The sequence below is a fragment of the Abramis brama genome, assembly GCF_963993115.1.
Source record: "Abramis brama genome assembly, chromosome: 10".
In the NCBI taxonomy this organism is placed as follows: Eukaryota; Metazoa; Chordata; class Actinopteri; order Cypriniformes; family Leuciscidae; genus Abramis; species Abramis brama.
The window spans coordinates 14,228,775-14,246,211 of NC_139972.1; the positions used below are offsets into that span (position 1 = coordinate 14,228,775).

Below are 17,437 nucleotides of genomic sequence, written 5' to 3' on the forward strand. Positions count from 1 at the left end.
TAACTAAAGGGGTTAAGGTTAGGTTTAGTGGTAGGATCAGGGTTGGTATCTAGATTTTGTAATTATTATAATAGTACATAGTAAGTACATGCGGAACAGAACTGTAAAATGAAGTGCTAAAGTTTTTTCTTTTTTTTTCTTTTTGCTATTTAGCTTTTAATTATATTTATATAATTAGGTAAATAAAAGAAGGTATTCAACTAATTTTTACATTTTATTTTATTTGAGCTTTTTATTAATATAACAAAAATGATTTTTGGTAGTTTTTGGATAGCAATAACAACACTGAGGTTAAATGACTCAGGATTGAGTCAATATTATAAAAACACAATGACACTTCTCATAATGTGACCCCTTTTTCTTGGTGTGTGTGTGGGGGGGGGGGGGGGGGGGGGGGGGGGGGTACCTTGATTAGAAAAAAGACCATTATTCATTTCTGGTTAATGCTAGTTAGTGCTTGTCAGAGTATACATTTTGTACATGTTATGACTAACACTAGATGGCAGACTAGTGACAGATTTCATGTGGCATTAGAGCACAGCAGGACCCTGGGCCTCAGATTCCTTCAGAAAATATAAAAAGCTAAAAAAAAAGAGTTATGTAGAATTAAAATAAGGCTGTTTAAAGCCTGTATATATACATAAGCATTTCAGCATTCAGTAAAGGCATGTAGAAATGTGTGAGTTACATATTATTATTATTTATATAGATGGTTTAAACAGTAAAATCTCAAATATTACTGTCTCATAAGTTGTTTTAAGTTCAACATCCCAAATATCTTTATAAAATAGTTCAATAAGGAACTCTTTTAGACAATATTCCTTCATAAAGCCACATATCTATGATTTTCAGACCCATGTTGAACGGGCCAAATTCAAACATCCTCCACTCTCCTCCTCTGTGTCCTTTAAGTCTATGCATTTCAGATTTATTCATACATTTCCAATATATTTATGCATGAGTTCTCTCCACTCACCCCTCCCTTCCTGCACACCCCATCCCATTACTGTAATCCATCACCCCAGCATCATCCGCCATGCAAGCAGCCCCTGAGTTGCCATGGCAACCACCTCAGGCCCCAGCTCTTTGCAGCCGTACTCTTATTGGAAGGAAGGCTCAGGCAGTCTGAGGATGTCTGGTGGATGTGGTAATTGGCTTGGAGTCTCCGATCACCCCCACTCCTCCCCCCCACAAACACACACACATGCACACACACACACACACACACACACACACACTCAAACACATATGCACGAATAATGCAGCGGAACGCACAGACATTTTTTTTATTTAGAACCGAATGTTATGGCCAGAATTCTGATCTTGGTGCAAACGGGTTTAAATTTTGTGGTTTGGACAGACGTATTGGAATTCAGATTGTGTTAACCAAAGGAAAATGCTTTTTTAAAATGCGGATCAAGATACAGTGCTAAAATAAATCATTAAAATGGAATAAAAATAGTGTGTCACAAATAGGCCGTTTACTGGTTAGTTAATTGTGTTTCTCCAAAACAGGCTGGCAGAAGGTTTTATTTATCTGTTTTATAATTCACTCTTCCAATTAAAAGCACTGCTTTACAGTACAGCATGTGTGCTAGATTGCATGTCATTTACTAAGATGTAATGTTCTAGCTGTAGGAGAGAGGAAAAAAAGCCTTATTTTATCTCACAAACAGCTACAGCCAGTCGGTTTCCTTGCACCAGAGCAGGAAGCATCTATTGACCATTATGTTAGTTAATATTAAAAGTGTCATACACTTTTTCCATCCTGTCCACTTTTAATTTTAGTCAAGGTATATTGCACCAAGACAGTCATAATGTCGTTTTTCATTACCATTTTCACAGTTTCTATGAATTTAAAGTCACCATGAAATCAAAATGGACAATTGCAGGATTTACTGTATTATAAATGTGACCCTGGACCACAAAACCAGTCATAAGTCGTATCGGTATATTTGTGGCAATAGCCAACAATACATTGTATGGGTCAAAATTATCGATGTGTCTTTTATGCCAAAAATCATTAGGATATGAAGTAAAGATCATGTTCCATGAAGATATTTTGTAAATTTCCTACCATAAATATATAAAAACAATATTTTTGTGAGTGAATGCAGCACAATCGTGAACATAAATGAACAACTTTAAAGGCGCTTTTCTCAATGTTTAGATTTTTTTGCACCCTCAGATTCCAGATTTTCAAATAGTTGCATCTCAGCCAAATATGTTCTATCCTAACAAACCATACATCAATGTGAAGCTTATTTATTCAGCTTTCAGATGTTGTATACATCTCATATTCAAAAAATTGACCCTTGTGACTGGTTTTGTGGTCCAGGGTCACAAATGATTTTTCCACATACATTATTTCTCTTCTCTTCTCTTCTCTTCTCTTCTCTTCTCTTCTCTTCTCTTCTCTTCTCTTCTCTTCTCTTCTCTTCTCTTCTCTTCTCTTCTTTGATGTGTTTACTGGCATGAGGGCGGGACAACCTGTCACTCACATGAGATCGACCAATAGCAGACCACCAAACCATCTCGAACCAAAATCAAGTCCCACCCTACATTTTTTTCTTGTTCAAAAGCCGTTTCACTCATATTTACGTCACAATTGGGAACAAAAGACTATCATAACATCTGTTTCATTCCTACTTTAAAGGAATAGTTCACCCAAAAATGAAAATTCTCTCATAATTTACTCACCCTCAAGCCATCATAGGTGTAAATGATTTTCCGTACACAATCTGAATTATATTAAATAATATCCTGGCTCTTCCCAGCTTTGTAATAACATTGAATGGTGTCTGAGTTTTTGAAGCTCCAAAAAGCACATCCATCCATCATAAAAGTAATCCATATGACTCCAGTGGGTTAATAAATTCCTTCTAAAGCGAAGCGATGGGTTTTTGTAAGAAAAATATCCATATTTAACGGCCGTACGTGCGTTCACGAGAGAGTTGAGTTCCAGCAGGAGAGTGACCTCTGACCCGACGTTTGACGTAGGCGTAGCGTAAGCTTATGGGAAAATAGACGCCTCTCACGAAAACCATGTAACTCTCATGTGATCGCGTGTACGGCCATTGCTGGAAGCCAGTGATTATAGTTTATAAAGTTTTAAATATGGATATTTTTCTTACAAAAACCCATCGCTTCGCTTCAGAAGGCATTTATTAACACCTAGGACGGCTTGAAGGTGAGTACATTATTGGGTGAATTATTCCTTTAAATTCTGTATTTCAGCGCTGCTCCGCTGGAAACATCACAGAAGACAAAATCGGATAATGGTACAATTTTTTTTTTATTTCCTGCTTGTCAAAATGGACAGAAATAAAAGAAAGGACATTCTTTAAAGTGGATCACTGAGCAGCAGTCATCAGAGATGCTCAGTTCCATGAGGAGCACCCATTTCAAGTTCAATGAAAAACAAATGTACAACTCAGTCCTGAGTCAAAACACGCTTCTTTTCTCCATACGTCTGTTTTATTTTTCTATGGACAGTTACAAGAAAGTAAAACACTCACGCATCCTCTCGCACAAGAGTATTTGTGTGTGGGTGTTTGTGGGGGAATAAAAAAAAAAAAAAAACTGCAAGCGAAGATCACAGCACAACAATATACAGGTAGAGAAAACCCTGTGAAATCAGCGAGACAGATTAAAGACAAATAGAGCACAGATCTCAACCCAAGCAGGACAGAGGACACAGTGGTCCGCGTTGAAATGTAGCTGCTCACCATTTAAACAATCTGGTTAAGCCTTGTGTACCATCCTCCCACATAATGCCACTCATACTCTCACATTACTAAGAATACAATCACATCATTATGACTCCGCCCCTCGTCAATAAAGGCCTGTGAACTAACAAAATATTTTCATACAAACCAATCACGGCCCCTCTTTCAAACTTTGGGGGACATGAAAACAGCTTGACAATCGTTTGTAGTTCTAGAAAAATACTACAGAACATGAAGGTTAGTTTCTAACCAAAAATCTCACCAAGGCAGACAAAATCAGAATATATTTCCCCCTCTTAATACTGTTAAAAGTGAATTGTGTCATTTCACTACTGAAAAAAATTTAAAAAGGTTTTCAAAACACTCCTACCAGCCCTTCCATCTGCTATTGGTCACACAGACAGATAGCTCCACCTCCAAACGCTTGCTATTGGTTGAGCCAGTGTTGCTATGCCAGGCCGCTCAAACAAACAATGTTTTGAAAACAACACAAAGCCACAGTGTTTTGGCTTCAGGAACTGAGAGGGAAAGAATCAACACATTCCATGTGTAATTATTGTGTGTTATCAATATCAGAACATGCAAAATGCGTCTATAATTTTGTCTCTGGTGTAATTGCTTTAATTAAAATGCTCTAACAGTGCCCTCGTCCAAAAAAAAAAAAAAAAAAAAATCACACAGACTGTGCAAAATAGTCATAAGTAAAAAAAGAACAACAAGGGGTTGGCTGAACAAAGACGTTGATATATCAAAATGTGAAATCAAGACTATTTCTACCGAAGACTAAACATTTCTACAACTCTTTTAAAAAGAATTGAAAAGATTTACATATATGGAGTCAGAGTTACCAGTGGTGTAGTGCTCATTAAAACCATAAATTGGAAAATTATACAAAAATAGAAATAACCCAATAACATGGATTAATATTTCACTGACAGCGTAGAAAAGGCTGTTTTCACATTTCGATGAATTACAGCACATAAGACATTTTCACTTGAGTCTATAACATGGACTGATTCTGGAAAGACAGAGCACTTATCTATTTACAGCAAACGTCTCGCAACTTAAAGCTCAAAGACTCGGTGTGGAGAAAATGGCAGGCAGTCTTTTCAGTTAGGCCACGGATAAGAGGGGACTTTGGGTTTAAAACAGTCACCTCAGCACAATCGCACACACGCACACATGCTGCCGTCCCCATAACACTCCTCTGGATTTAGCTTGACATTTTTTCTTCTTTTAAGCAGGCTGCAGTAGCAAGTCTCAGAACACAAAGCAGACTTACAGATAGTAAAGAGCTCATTCTACAAAAGAGGCGCACAATTTTTCTTGTCACAAAAAGGAAAAATGCCCCTCCAAAGAGACTGGGGGGATGGAAAGGAGTCTCCAAAGCTGGTCTTCAGTTTGTCCAGGAAATCAAAATGGAGAGTTTGCAGTGGCACCTGAAAACGTCAGAATTTCACAAACTCCTCCCCCTTTTAAAAACTCCGCCCCATTTCCGCATTCTGTCGTTTACAGTTTCGAAGTTCCACGAGAGTTTTAAAAGCGCACATACATACCGACGCAACTTCCCCAGAGAGGGTCACAAACACAAAAACATTATTGCAGAATAAGTGTGCTTTCTTCGATTTTTTGTCCTTAAATTATTTAAAAACGATACTATTACAACATGCAAGCAAGTCATCATAAAAAAGACAACAATCAACCGTTTAACGCCCTGTTTTTAAAACAAGGACAGACGTCGCTCGATAAATATACACTCTTATAAACGCACCCTGGCTGAGAGGGAATTTTATGTTGGCTTGTTGAGAATAGGAAGAGGAGGTGGGGATCATGTTGGAAGTACGGAATTAATCAGCTGATTTTTGAACTCTACTTTTCTTTCTTTTCTTTTTTCAAACAGAGCAAGTTTGACTCTGGTTGAAAGACATGCACCTCGGACTTTCTTAATAAAGGGATCTTTCTATGCATGAAAACTGTTTGCAGCATTACGACTTCCCTTGGGCAAAAGACTTGATATTCCAGAATTTTCCAGATTCAATACAAGTTCAGCAGCATTTGTGGTATAATGTTGATTGCCACAAAAAAATAATTTTTACTTGTCCCTTGTTTTCTAAAAGAAAAAAAGAAAAAAATTGCAGTAATGTCGAAGCACTTAGAGTGGAAGTGAATGGGGCCAATTTTAGAGAAATGTGAAGTTTATCATTGTATAAAAGCACTTACATTAACTTTCTGTAAATACTTGTGTTGTTCACATATTTTTTATGTTTTTTTTCTTAACATTGTCATGGCAACAAAGTTACTAAATTGGACAATTTTACACAGAAAAGGTCAGTAAGTCATTTTTTCACACTAAAATCATGTTAACACTCATATATTTTTGCATCTTGTGGCTATACTTTTGAAATAATAAGTAATTTAGTGTTTACGGATTGGCCCCATTCATTTCTGCTGTAAGTGTGAGGAATGGATTTTTCAATCCCGCTCCTGCAAAAAAAAAAAAAAAAAAAAAATTGTCCTGCTCACACCGGCAACTTTCACGTTTATTCATGCACCCATGGCAAAAGCCTGCAGGAGGAGGTCTAGCCAGATTTGTCAGTCTCAGTCCAGTGTCATAGGCATTTCTTTTTTTCTTTTTTATTCCGACCAATTCTCTGCTTCAGATCTCAGGTGCCAGACTTGTGCAAGTTGCATGTTGGCGTTTGTCACAGCAGGCAAAAGGAATTTGCTCTACGCTGTTTCATTTGTTCATTGTCGCATACAATCGAAAAATATATGAGAATATCCAACTCTGCATCTATAAATTGTTGGGGGGTTTTTGCGCAATAGATGAATAAAACAAATAACATTCTGTAACACATTTAGTAACTATCACTTTTAAGTCTCTTTGGGTTAGGTCCCATGGATCCCGCAATTGACTACTTCACTGTAACCCTTTAAAAAAAAAATAATAATAATAAGTTTTGTGGTTATCAACTTTATTCTACAAGTGCTTGTATTGAACCTGCAATATTCCTTTTAACACAGACTACGTTCATGATATATCACCTTTTTTTGTAATATGTTGCAAGAACCAAAAGTTGTATCCTCAAGGGATATTAATTATTGAAGAATTCATTCATCTCTACAACAGAAGTCTAATTACAGCTAGAATAAGGCCAAATTTAATGACTAAACATGATCTCATTATGTGCTGGTGTCTGCTCCTGAAGAATATACCGCAAAAAAAAAAAAAAAAAAAAATCAATGGCACATTGATACCATCTCTCACCAGAGCTAAACAAACCAAAAGCTGTGGTGAGATCAAGTGGCACTCGTCCCATCTGCAGTTGGTGCGTCATCTAATGGTGTCACAGAGACTCCTCCCACTGACATGCCCCTCTCAGATTCGTGCAAAATGTCTCCTCAGCGACAAACTGTTTGGCACTACTTGTCTAGCCACCATAAGATGGAGTCAGACAAGAAGAAGACCTCTCTGATCTTTGAAGGAAAGAACTCTTTGGAGGGACTGACGAGGAAAGGTCTGCTTGAGTCCCAAATGACATACAAAAATGTTAGTCGCACCCTACGTTTTCCTTGCTGTCACCATACAGGCAATGGGCAGATGAAAGTTGTTCTCTTCTGGTGGATGTTGGGGGAGTCTCTTTGGATCTGTGATGATGGGATAGAGTAGGATGAGACTGCTAGGGTGAAGTAGGGCACGGAGATTAGGTTAGTGTGATGTAGGCGGACGCTTTTTCCTTTAGCTGGCGCAGACACAGATGGCAACTCCAGCTCCCTGCAAAGGAACAGACACAAATGTTGTTTTAAATTGAAGCATGTAATATTTGGCCAAAGTTAGACACAGCACTTTTAAGTAACGGTTCTTGAACACTACAAAAATGTATTGTTTAACAGTATTTTTTCATCTTTTTGTTTTTCCAGAGAGTATATCGATACTGTCAGGCAGAAACATTGTATCTCCATATTTCATTTTTTTGCATAAATCATTACCATTGGTCACCCTTTACGGATGTCTGTGGGTTTTGCAAATATTTAACTAATGATAAGTATTTTAAAAAGCTTGTGACTAAACCTTGTAACTTCACTGGATCCTCAAACTGTCGGTAAAGCCTCATAACTACACACCGCCTCTATCGTGAATGAAGTGCCAATGAGAGTTTGGACCGTCTCTGATTGTTTGCAATGCAATGTGTCTTAGTCTAGCATTTGTTCTCAATTCATAGCTAATACTGTTTAAATAGCCTGTGCGAAGCACTTGATCTTTAAAAACATGAGATTTTGGCCAAATGACAGAAGAAACTGAGCGCTCACATAGCAGTTAACTTTATAACTGGTAAATTGATGGAAATGTAATGTGCTGCACTTTGTCCACTAATGGTGGACAAAACACATACATGTCCAAAATTCTCAAAATATTCCTGGCTAAAAACCTTGTAACTCCATTTGACCTTGATTTTGGTCAAATGTTAATAATATAATGACACAAGTGTCTGAAAGCTACAATATTAACTTTGGCAACACAGTGTTTAATTATTTAAAAAGCACAGTGTTTTTTCCATTTCCAGAAAAGTAGCATTTGTGGAAAATGCAAGTTTTCCACCCAACAAACTTGTGTAACAAAATGTGCAAGAGTAAAGTGCCTAAAACTAGGAACAAAAAAAACAATCTGACAAAAATATATACTAAATATTAATATTTGGCAAAAGTTTGAAATAGCACTTTTAAGTAGCAGTTTTTCATTAGCAAGTTAAATTAAATTATTTATTATTAATTAAAATAAAAATAAAAATACTTATATACATTTTTTATTATATATGTGTATGCTTAATATATATACTTTAATATATCTTATAGATTATATATACTTTATATTTATAAAATAAATAAAAATGATTATCTCATGCAATAATAATTTAGCTTCTGAAGTAAATGTCTCTTGCTTTAAGGATCTTTAGATTTTTACTGAACGATAATACAAAAATACTGATTACGAATAAGATTTTTTTTTTTTTTTTTTGCAGTCCACTTAAAACACCTAAATGTAAAACAAATAGTACATACCCTCCGGAGGCTCCGACATAGGGGGGCTTAGACAATACATATGATACCCTCTGTCACAATCATCACAGAATAAAAGCTGATCCTGTAAAAATAATGCAAGTTGATCCTTGTATGCACATGTCCCCAAACACTAGCGCTGGGGGCCTGGACTAAACAGTTCTCAAACACAACAAAGATTGCACTGGAAAAGAAAGTTGCTTCGTTCAGCTGACTTACATCGTTCTCTGATGTCCCACACAGGCTGCATGATTTGCACTCGATGCACTGCCAGCGGTAGGTCCTCACCGCCGCCGTCATGTTGACGGTGAACTGCAGGCACGACGGATGACCTGCAACAACCGAAAAGAAGGTAATATGTTGAGAAATTAATAAATCCCATTTCCGAGCTGAGCTTGCATGGGTTAGGTCGCACCTGATCGGCCGCAGTCCGCACAGGAAATTAGATCTTCAGGACAGCCCGTTTTCTTGGAGCCTCCTAGACAGAAGTCACAGTAGCCGTTTGGGATGACAGAACCATCAGCTGCTTTTTTGGCTGCAAAGAGAAGAGAAAAGTGCAAAAATTTAAACGTAACAAAAGAAATGATGAAATACGTTATTATTAATTCATGCATTAGGTATTATGGACTAACAATGAATTTTGTTTGGCATGGTAATGGATATGACAATGTTGATATGTTTGGTTTGACGGAATAGATAAGCTACGCTGCTGCTGTTGGTTATTGCTGCTGCAGAGCAAGTACGAGACTTACTACTGTCAATACATACACGACATGCTGCTGCTGCTGCTGTACAATAGCATACATGAATTACCCGTAGCAGATCTATACAGGTGGAGCTGGGGAAGGTGGAGGGTTTCTGAAAGCGTGCTGGAAACTGCTACGCAGACAATGAGCAAGTATTTAAAAGTAAAGCAGCAAGCTCATTGGCTGCTGATACAGCACGAACCAATCAGATGTGCATTATGTAGAGAATGATGTGATTGCAGATTGAGTTAATGACCTATTAGTCTGGTGCAATATCTAGAGTTTCATGACAGAACTTTGTATTAGAGAATGCATACATTAACATCAACCTGCACTACCATTCAAACATTTGGGATCAGTAAGATTAAAAAAAAATTAATAATAATAATACTTTTATTTAGAAAACATTCGTTAAATTGATCAAAAGTGACTGTAAAGACAAAATTACAAAAAGACACACAAAAAAAATGCTGTTCTTTTGAACTCTGTATTTATCAAAGAATTCTGAAAGAATTTATCATGGTTTCCACAAAATATTAAGCAGCACAACTGTTTCTTGAGCAGCAAATCTGCATATTAGAATAATTTCTGAAGGATCATGTGACACTGAAGACTGGAGTAATGATGTCATCACAGGAATAAATTACATTTTAAAATATATTCAGATGGAAAACAGTTATATTACATTTATATAACAGAATATTACTGTTTTAATGTATTTCAAATAAACACAGCCTTGGTGAGCAGAAGAGACTTCCTTCAAAAACAAAACAAAAAACATATTTTTTTTAACTTCACAATTATTTTAAACAATTATTTTAAACTTTTGCTGTTAATAGGTTAATAAATGCTGTAAAATATTGTTCATTGTTAGGACTAATTGAACATTATTGTAAAGTGTTACAAGAAAGAAAAAAATGCCACAATATTAAATGTTTTTGAAGAAAAATCACGTTGGATGTAGGATTTAGGATGTTAAGATGTTGTGAATGGTCGCTATGCAGCTCATTGTTACATGGTTGCTAGGGTGTTCTTTGTGGTTTCTAAAGAGCCTTTAAAAGTTTACTCCTTGGCAGTGGGTGTGCAAGATGTGTTTGGTGCATGCGCACTAACTAGTGGACTCTAAGTGCTCAAGTCACTCGCATACACTGTAAAAAATTTCTAACCTCTCCAAGTCAAAATTTTCTAGTGACTGGTCACATCTAAATTTTTACATTGGCCCAAGTGCAATTCTTGTTGAAAAATAATCCGTCAGACTAATTGAAAAATGTAGATGTGATCAGTCACTAGAAATTTTTGACTTGGGGCTGTAATTTTTTTTTACAGTGTATGTGGCGTAAGCGCGGACGGTGTGCGCACATGTCCACGGAACCGTCTGATGACGAAAATTACCTCGCGCGGACCACCAATGTATACTTTGGGCTTAGGCTGTTGCCACCCCAAGTCACTATGATATTCTGTTTCTGTCTCTAGTGTGTTTTCTGTCCATATGTTTCCTTTCACAGTGGTATACGGGCCTGCTGAAGCCTGCAGTCTGAGCGGAGGGAGGGGGACACGCTCTCCGCTGGGAGAACTGGAGGTCTGTTAAATATTGTCACAGGAAGAGAGGAAACTGCTGCGGAGAGAAACAAATACACAGCAGGAGACTGGTGTATATAATTAACAAGGAAACAAGGATGTCTCTGTGTAGATCAGTTTGAATTCATGGCTGAACAGGTCCGTCTTTCAGTGGGTTGAATTAAATGCAACACAGTGCGACTAGTGATGGGTTGAGCACATATATAGTGGAAATAAGCATATGTGCTACTGTAAATCGCACACACACACACACACTGATGATGAGTGGTGTGTGCAGCTCTATGGGGTGATTTGGAGAGATCTGGCCCTCTCCAGCGAGGTCATTAATCCACTCCATCCTCCAGAGATTCTATCAGTGGGGGAGGGAGCATGAGCGAGCAGGGGGAATATGTGCTGTTTTATTCCCTAATCTCCAGAGAGAAGAGAGAGAGAGAAAGAGAGAATGGACCAGGATAAGATAAGAGACAGAGGACGTATTAAAAACGTGCAGTTGAAAAAGCGGTCGCAACAAACTCCACAGAGCACACATTACACATGCAAAGTTGAGCGGGGAAGACAAAAACAACCCGGCAAGAACTGCATTGAAGCGGTTTGTAAATCAAGATTTAGGCGCACGCTAGAGCATGTCGTCTGTGAGAGGCTGCATTGTGTTGTGTGCAGCTGCAGCAGTGAAGACCAGCGGCATTAGAGGCAGGACTGCACTTCCACACAGTGTGCTGCGGAGCTGTCCGTGGTGCTTACAGGGAAACTCATTTTAGTGCAGGTCGGTTCACGGCACAGTGTGAAAAAGAAGTCTGGAGGTACTGACACCATCTGCAGGCCTCTATTTCACTATTATGAAGTTAAAATAGTATCAATACATCTCACTAATGGACAGGGCAATGCACAGTTATGCAAACAAATACATACAATAAAATAAAAAAATATCTGTATTTTCTAATTTTACAAATAAATCTTTTTTGCATTTGTGAATGTGAATGCAACAAAAATATATATAATTTTTTTTTTAGAGACATCCACAAAAATGGCAAAATCTTGCTTTAAATGTACCTTTAAGCATTAGAATATTGGAAGCATTCCACAAATTTGTCCAAATAATAATAATAATTATCATTATTAATATTATTATTATTATTTCTAAAATATATGGACAATCATATTTTTTTATATCTCAATAAACAAATTATTCAATAAAATATATCCTAAATAAATAATACATATCACATTAAAAATACTAAATAAATAAATTATTATGATAATCCATACATACATACATTCTCCAAACCATTTTTCCTCTTTAAACTCCCAGTAATAATAATAATAATTACTATTATTACTATTATTATTATTATTATTTCTAAAACATATGGATAAGTGGATACTCTTTATTTTAATTGTTTATTTATGACAAATATTATTATTATTATTTATAAAACATATGGACAAATGTTTATTTTGTTTATTTATGACCAATATAATAATAATAATAATAATAATAATAACATAAATAATTACTATTATTATCATTATCATTATTATTATTATTATTATTATTATTATTATTATTATTATTAATAATTCTAAAACATATGGACAGGTGGATACTGTTTATTTAATTAATTGTTTTATTTATAATAATAATAATAATAATAATAATTTGTTATATCTCTATAAACTAATTGTTCAATGAAAATATATCATAAATGAATAATACACATTCAATTAAAAACATATCCTGGGAACATTCCTTGTACTTTTGTATTTGCAACCAATTCTTCTAAATGGCTATAAAAGCACCTGTCTCATGAATATGATCCTTTAAACAAAATACAGTATATTTTTCAACAGCTGCTGTCTCAGTGAACTGATCTGAAATCTGTGTACCCTGACTCCCAGAAATTGAGTCTATACAGCCAATCAGATTGAAGCATTGTGTTTTTGTATGCGACCAGATGGTCAGTCAATGGTTCATTGGCCTGAAGCTGAGACTAGCATACAACAAACAACCAGTTCACACTTTCCATGCAACTCTGTTAAATGATCAGTGTGTAAAAATAGTAAAAGCTAGTAAATAGAGAACAAAAGGGTCGGAATGTAAGTTATAAGGATAATTATACAGACAGCTGGACAGTTCACCGAAAATAAGTAGTGTACTCAAAGCTTCTCATTCACACTGCATAATTAGAGCATGTCAACTGGTGAAGGAGTGAACTGCACTCCAGAAAGCAGCGCTACAATCTGCCTTACACAAATATTGGCTGTAGGATATGACATGAGGGTGAATAGATGACTGAATATTCATTTTTTGGGGTTTAAGAATGGAGAATGCACTTATTCATTTTACAAAATGTAATATCGATAAATAAAAAGGATGAACTTGACAGTACAGCATCAGAGATTCTTCTATCAAAAGTTATAGAAAACATGCAAGTATACAGACTAATACATTCTGTTTTCCAACAGTTCTTATATAGAAATAGAAATGAAAGGTTGTGAAAGAAATCAATTCTTTTGTCCGTCTGTCTTTTGTGATTCTCTCATGGACACGATGTGCTCACAAGTCCCTGTGGAGCGCATGCATATGTATGTGCAGAAGCACTAACATTCTCCATCTCAACACACTTTCCTGCGGTCTCACATCATGTACAAAACACACACATATTGCATATATGTATAAAATAAAGGCTTAAATACTAGATTTGAAATAGCATAGTGTGAATCAGCAGTTTCTAATATGGCTGTATGTGAGAGCGGGTCTGCCCTGTAGTCTGCCTGACTCAAGCAAAAGCCTATCAATGATTAAAAGCCTGCAGTCGCGTTTAAGGTGTAGTGTTCGGATGACAGCCACAGGCAATCAATCCTGCTTTCTCGTACATGTGCGCACACACACATATCTACACACACACACACACGCACACACACACAAAAAAAAAAGATGCGAGGAGAAAGAGAGAGAGAGAGAGAGAGAGAGAGAGAGAGAGAGAGAGAGAGAGAGAGAGAGAGAGAGAGAGAGAGGCAGAAAGATGCTCTATTCCTAAATCTATTGAGCTGCCTCCATAGGCTGCATGTTAAAGGCATCATAAGGCGCCCCCCACGCAAAAGCTGTTCCAAAAGGTACAAGGCAACTTAATTATGATGCCTTCTAAGATAGGCCTACCTCATTTCACATGAATCCATTGTGGAAAAAGAAATCCCAGAATGAGAGAAGGGGATATGCAGTAGTTCACTTCATTAGACAAAATTCATTTGTTTGTAATGACAAACACAAAGAACATTTTAATATAATATAATATAATATAATATAATATAATATAATATAATATAATATAATATAATATAATATAATATAATATAATACAGAACATGATTATACAGTGTATTTATATAAAATTATTTTACTATATAATTTCCCAATTTAAATCAATGTAAAAATATTTCATACTTAAAACCTCTACATTTAGATTTTTAGTATTGTAAATGTCATGTAGAGATAATTAATTTAAGTGATAAAATTCATTCCATATCAAATTTTAGTATTGATGTAATACTATATTAACAGTTCAGTTACAGTTTACAAGTTAGTTTACAGAGTTATGTTACAGTTCATTGAAAATTAATTTTACCCAACATGTGTGTTATTTTTATGATATTATTATATGTGTTATATATAATATAATATAGATAGATAGATAGATAGATTGAACAATTTGAAGACAGACAGAAAAAGATAGATAGATAGATAGATAGATAGATAGATAGATAGATAGATAGATAGATAGATAGATAGATAGATAGATAGATAGATAGATAGATAGATTGAACAATTTGAAGACAGACAGAAAAAGATAGATAGATAGATAGATAGATAGATAGATAGATAGATAGATAGATAGATAGATAGATAGATAGATAGATAGATAGATAGATAGATTGAACAATTTGAAGACAGACAGAAAAAGATAGACAGACAGACAGACAGACAGATTTTTTATACTGCATATATATTTATATATAGGTATTTATCTATTTAGGTGATAACATTTTAAGGTGATAAATGTAATTCTATATGCCACTTAGATTTAATTCTATAATAATAACAATATTAATAATAAACTATTGATATTAATAGTCAATTTATAGTTTAGCTTAGTATCATGCTAACACCAAAACTCAAGTATCAGAGAGGCTATGAAGAGTTTTCCAAATCAGTCGAGTTTCCATGACAGTAGGATGCTACTAAGACATCTGTCTAAGGCAGCAGACAGTGAGGCAGCACACTAGGTATTGGAACAAAGCCCTATATTAACACAAAAAAGGAAGATGGGAAGAACAGAGAGACGAGTCAAGCCAAAAGAAAAACATAGAGAGTTTCAGAGACAGACGCAGGAGTTTCTTTGCCATGCCTTCCTGCCTACCTAAATCTTTCCCAATGCAGCATTTGGCCAATTACGAGGAGAATACAGGCAGAACAGCACACTTCACAGCTTTCAAGTGTGTCTGCAGCCCCATGGGAATCGAAAGAGAGAGTAGGAATAGGAATCCTCAAAAACCTCCCTCCCTTATCATTTCTCGCTCTCTCTCCACACCCCAATTCTTCTCCAAATGATCCTATAGTGACACGATTCTATTTTAGCAAGATCACACATCTCTAATTAGGACACAAATGGCTGGGAGAGAAAGCAGCTCAAGTAACAGCACCACAGGAAGGACTCGCAAGCACCTGTTGGCACAAACCTTTCTATGATCTCAGTTGCCAAACACTCCAAAAAACAAACAGGCTTCATGAGGCCATCAAACTAATCATGCAAAAGCATTTTAGCAGCACCGCTCACATAAAGACAATTCCACATGCCTGCTCTGACGTGTGTCTGTAAAATAAAAAAAAGCTTAAGAAAGAGAGATGCACATTTAGCAAGTCAAGCCGTTATTAGTTCACCAATGGAGAGCATTTCAGCACCATCATCCTGCACCGTTTTTGACTTGTCCCTCAGTTGAAAAAAAAAATTGCATATTATACATTTAAATGTTAAATATTTTAAATATATAATGTGAAAATAGATTATTTACACAGAATATACCTTGAATATGTGCCTTACACTACGGAAAACCACACACAATAGCGTCTCCATAAGCCAAAGCTTTAAAATAGAACATACTGTAAGAAGCACCTCATTAAGTTTTGCTGCAGTGTGGATGGATTTTGCACAAACAAATGACACATTCCACATGCAACCCCCTCCTGAGCTAGGCTTTATTACTGGTACATCTTTGCCTAATCTTTTTTGTTTTTTTGAGGTTGCCCGCATGCTGCACCCCACTTCTTGACCATGACAAATGGGGTGGAATCCTGCTTTTAATAACCCCCTTCATCAAACTACCACAGACACACACACAAATGTCCATGTATAGTCACACATAATAAACACACAGCATTTGTATTTTTGGGTTAGGAATAAAACCAGACAGAAAAATATGTAGACAGACAGAAAAAGATATATAGATAGACAAATAGACAAACAGACAGACAGACAGACAGACAGACAGACAGACAGATAGATAGATAGATAGATAGATAGATAGATAGATAGATAGATAGATAGATAGATAGATAGATAGATAGATAGATAGATAGATAGATAGATAGATAGAAAAATTTGAAGACAGACAGAAAAAGATAGATAGATAGACAGACAGACAGACAGACAGATAGATAGATAGACAGAAAGACAGATAGACAGACAGACAGACAGACAGACAGACAGACAGACAGACATACAGATAGATAGATAGATAGATAGATAGATAGATAGATAGATAGATAGATAGATAGATAGATAGATAGATAGATAGATAGATAGATAGATAGATAGATAGATAGATAGATAGATAGATAGATAGATAGATAGATAGATTGAACAATTTGAAGACAGACAGAAAAAGATAGACAGACAGACAGACAGATAGATAGATAGATAGATAGATAGATAGATAGATAGATAGATAGATAGATAGATAGATAGATAGATAGATAGATAGATAGATAGATAGACTGAAAAATTTGAAGACAGACAGACAGAAAAAGATAGATAGACAGAAAGACAGAGAGACAGACAGACAGACAGACAGACAGACAGACAGATAGATAGATAGATAGATAGATAGATAGATAGATAGATAGATAGATAGATAGACAGACAGACAGACAGAAAGACAGACAGACAGACAGACAGACAGACAGACAGACAGACAGACAGACAGACAGACAGACAGACAGACAGATAGATAGATAGATAGATAGATAGATAGATAGATAGATAGATAGATAGA

The 17,437-nt window shown here is 35.9% G+C and overlaps 1 protein-coding gene across 3 annotated transcripts in view; it reads right to left on the reverse strand.

Annotated features, from left to right (window-relative positions):
- Positions 1 to 3,276: 3,276 nt before the first annotated feature.
- Positions 3,277 to 17,437, reverse strand: part of dpf1 (double PHD fingers 1) — a 54,755-nt gene continuing 40,594 nt past the window's right edge. For 2 of the 3 annotated variants that reach the window (XM_084127529.1, XM_084127531.1), the window contains exons 9-12: positions 9,202 to 9,321; positions 9,006 to 9,118; positions 8,790 to 8,871; positions 3,277 to 7,503 (exon numbers count right to left, since the gene is read on the reverse strand). In XM_084127529.1, the coding sequence (XP_083983655.1) occupies positions 7,433 to 7,503; positions 8,790 to 8,871; positions 9,006 to 9,118; positions 9,202 to 9,321 (386 nt within the window). In that variant the 3' untranslated portion in view covers positions 3,277 to 7,432. The remainder of the gene's footprint in view (positions 7,504 to 8,789; positions 8,872 to 9,005; positions 9,119 to 9,201; positions 9,322 to 17,437) is intronic. The other variant, XM_084127530.1, reaches the window with a different exon arrangement.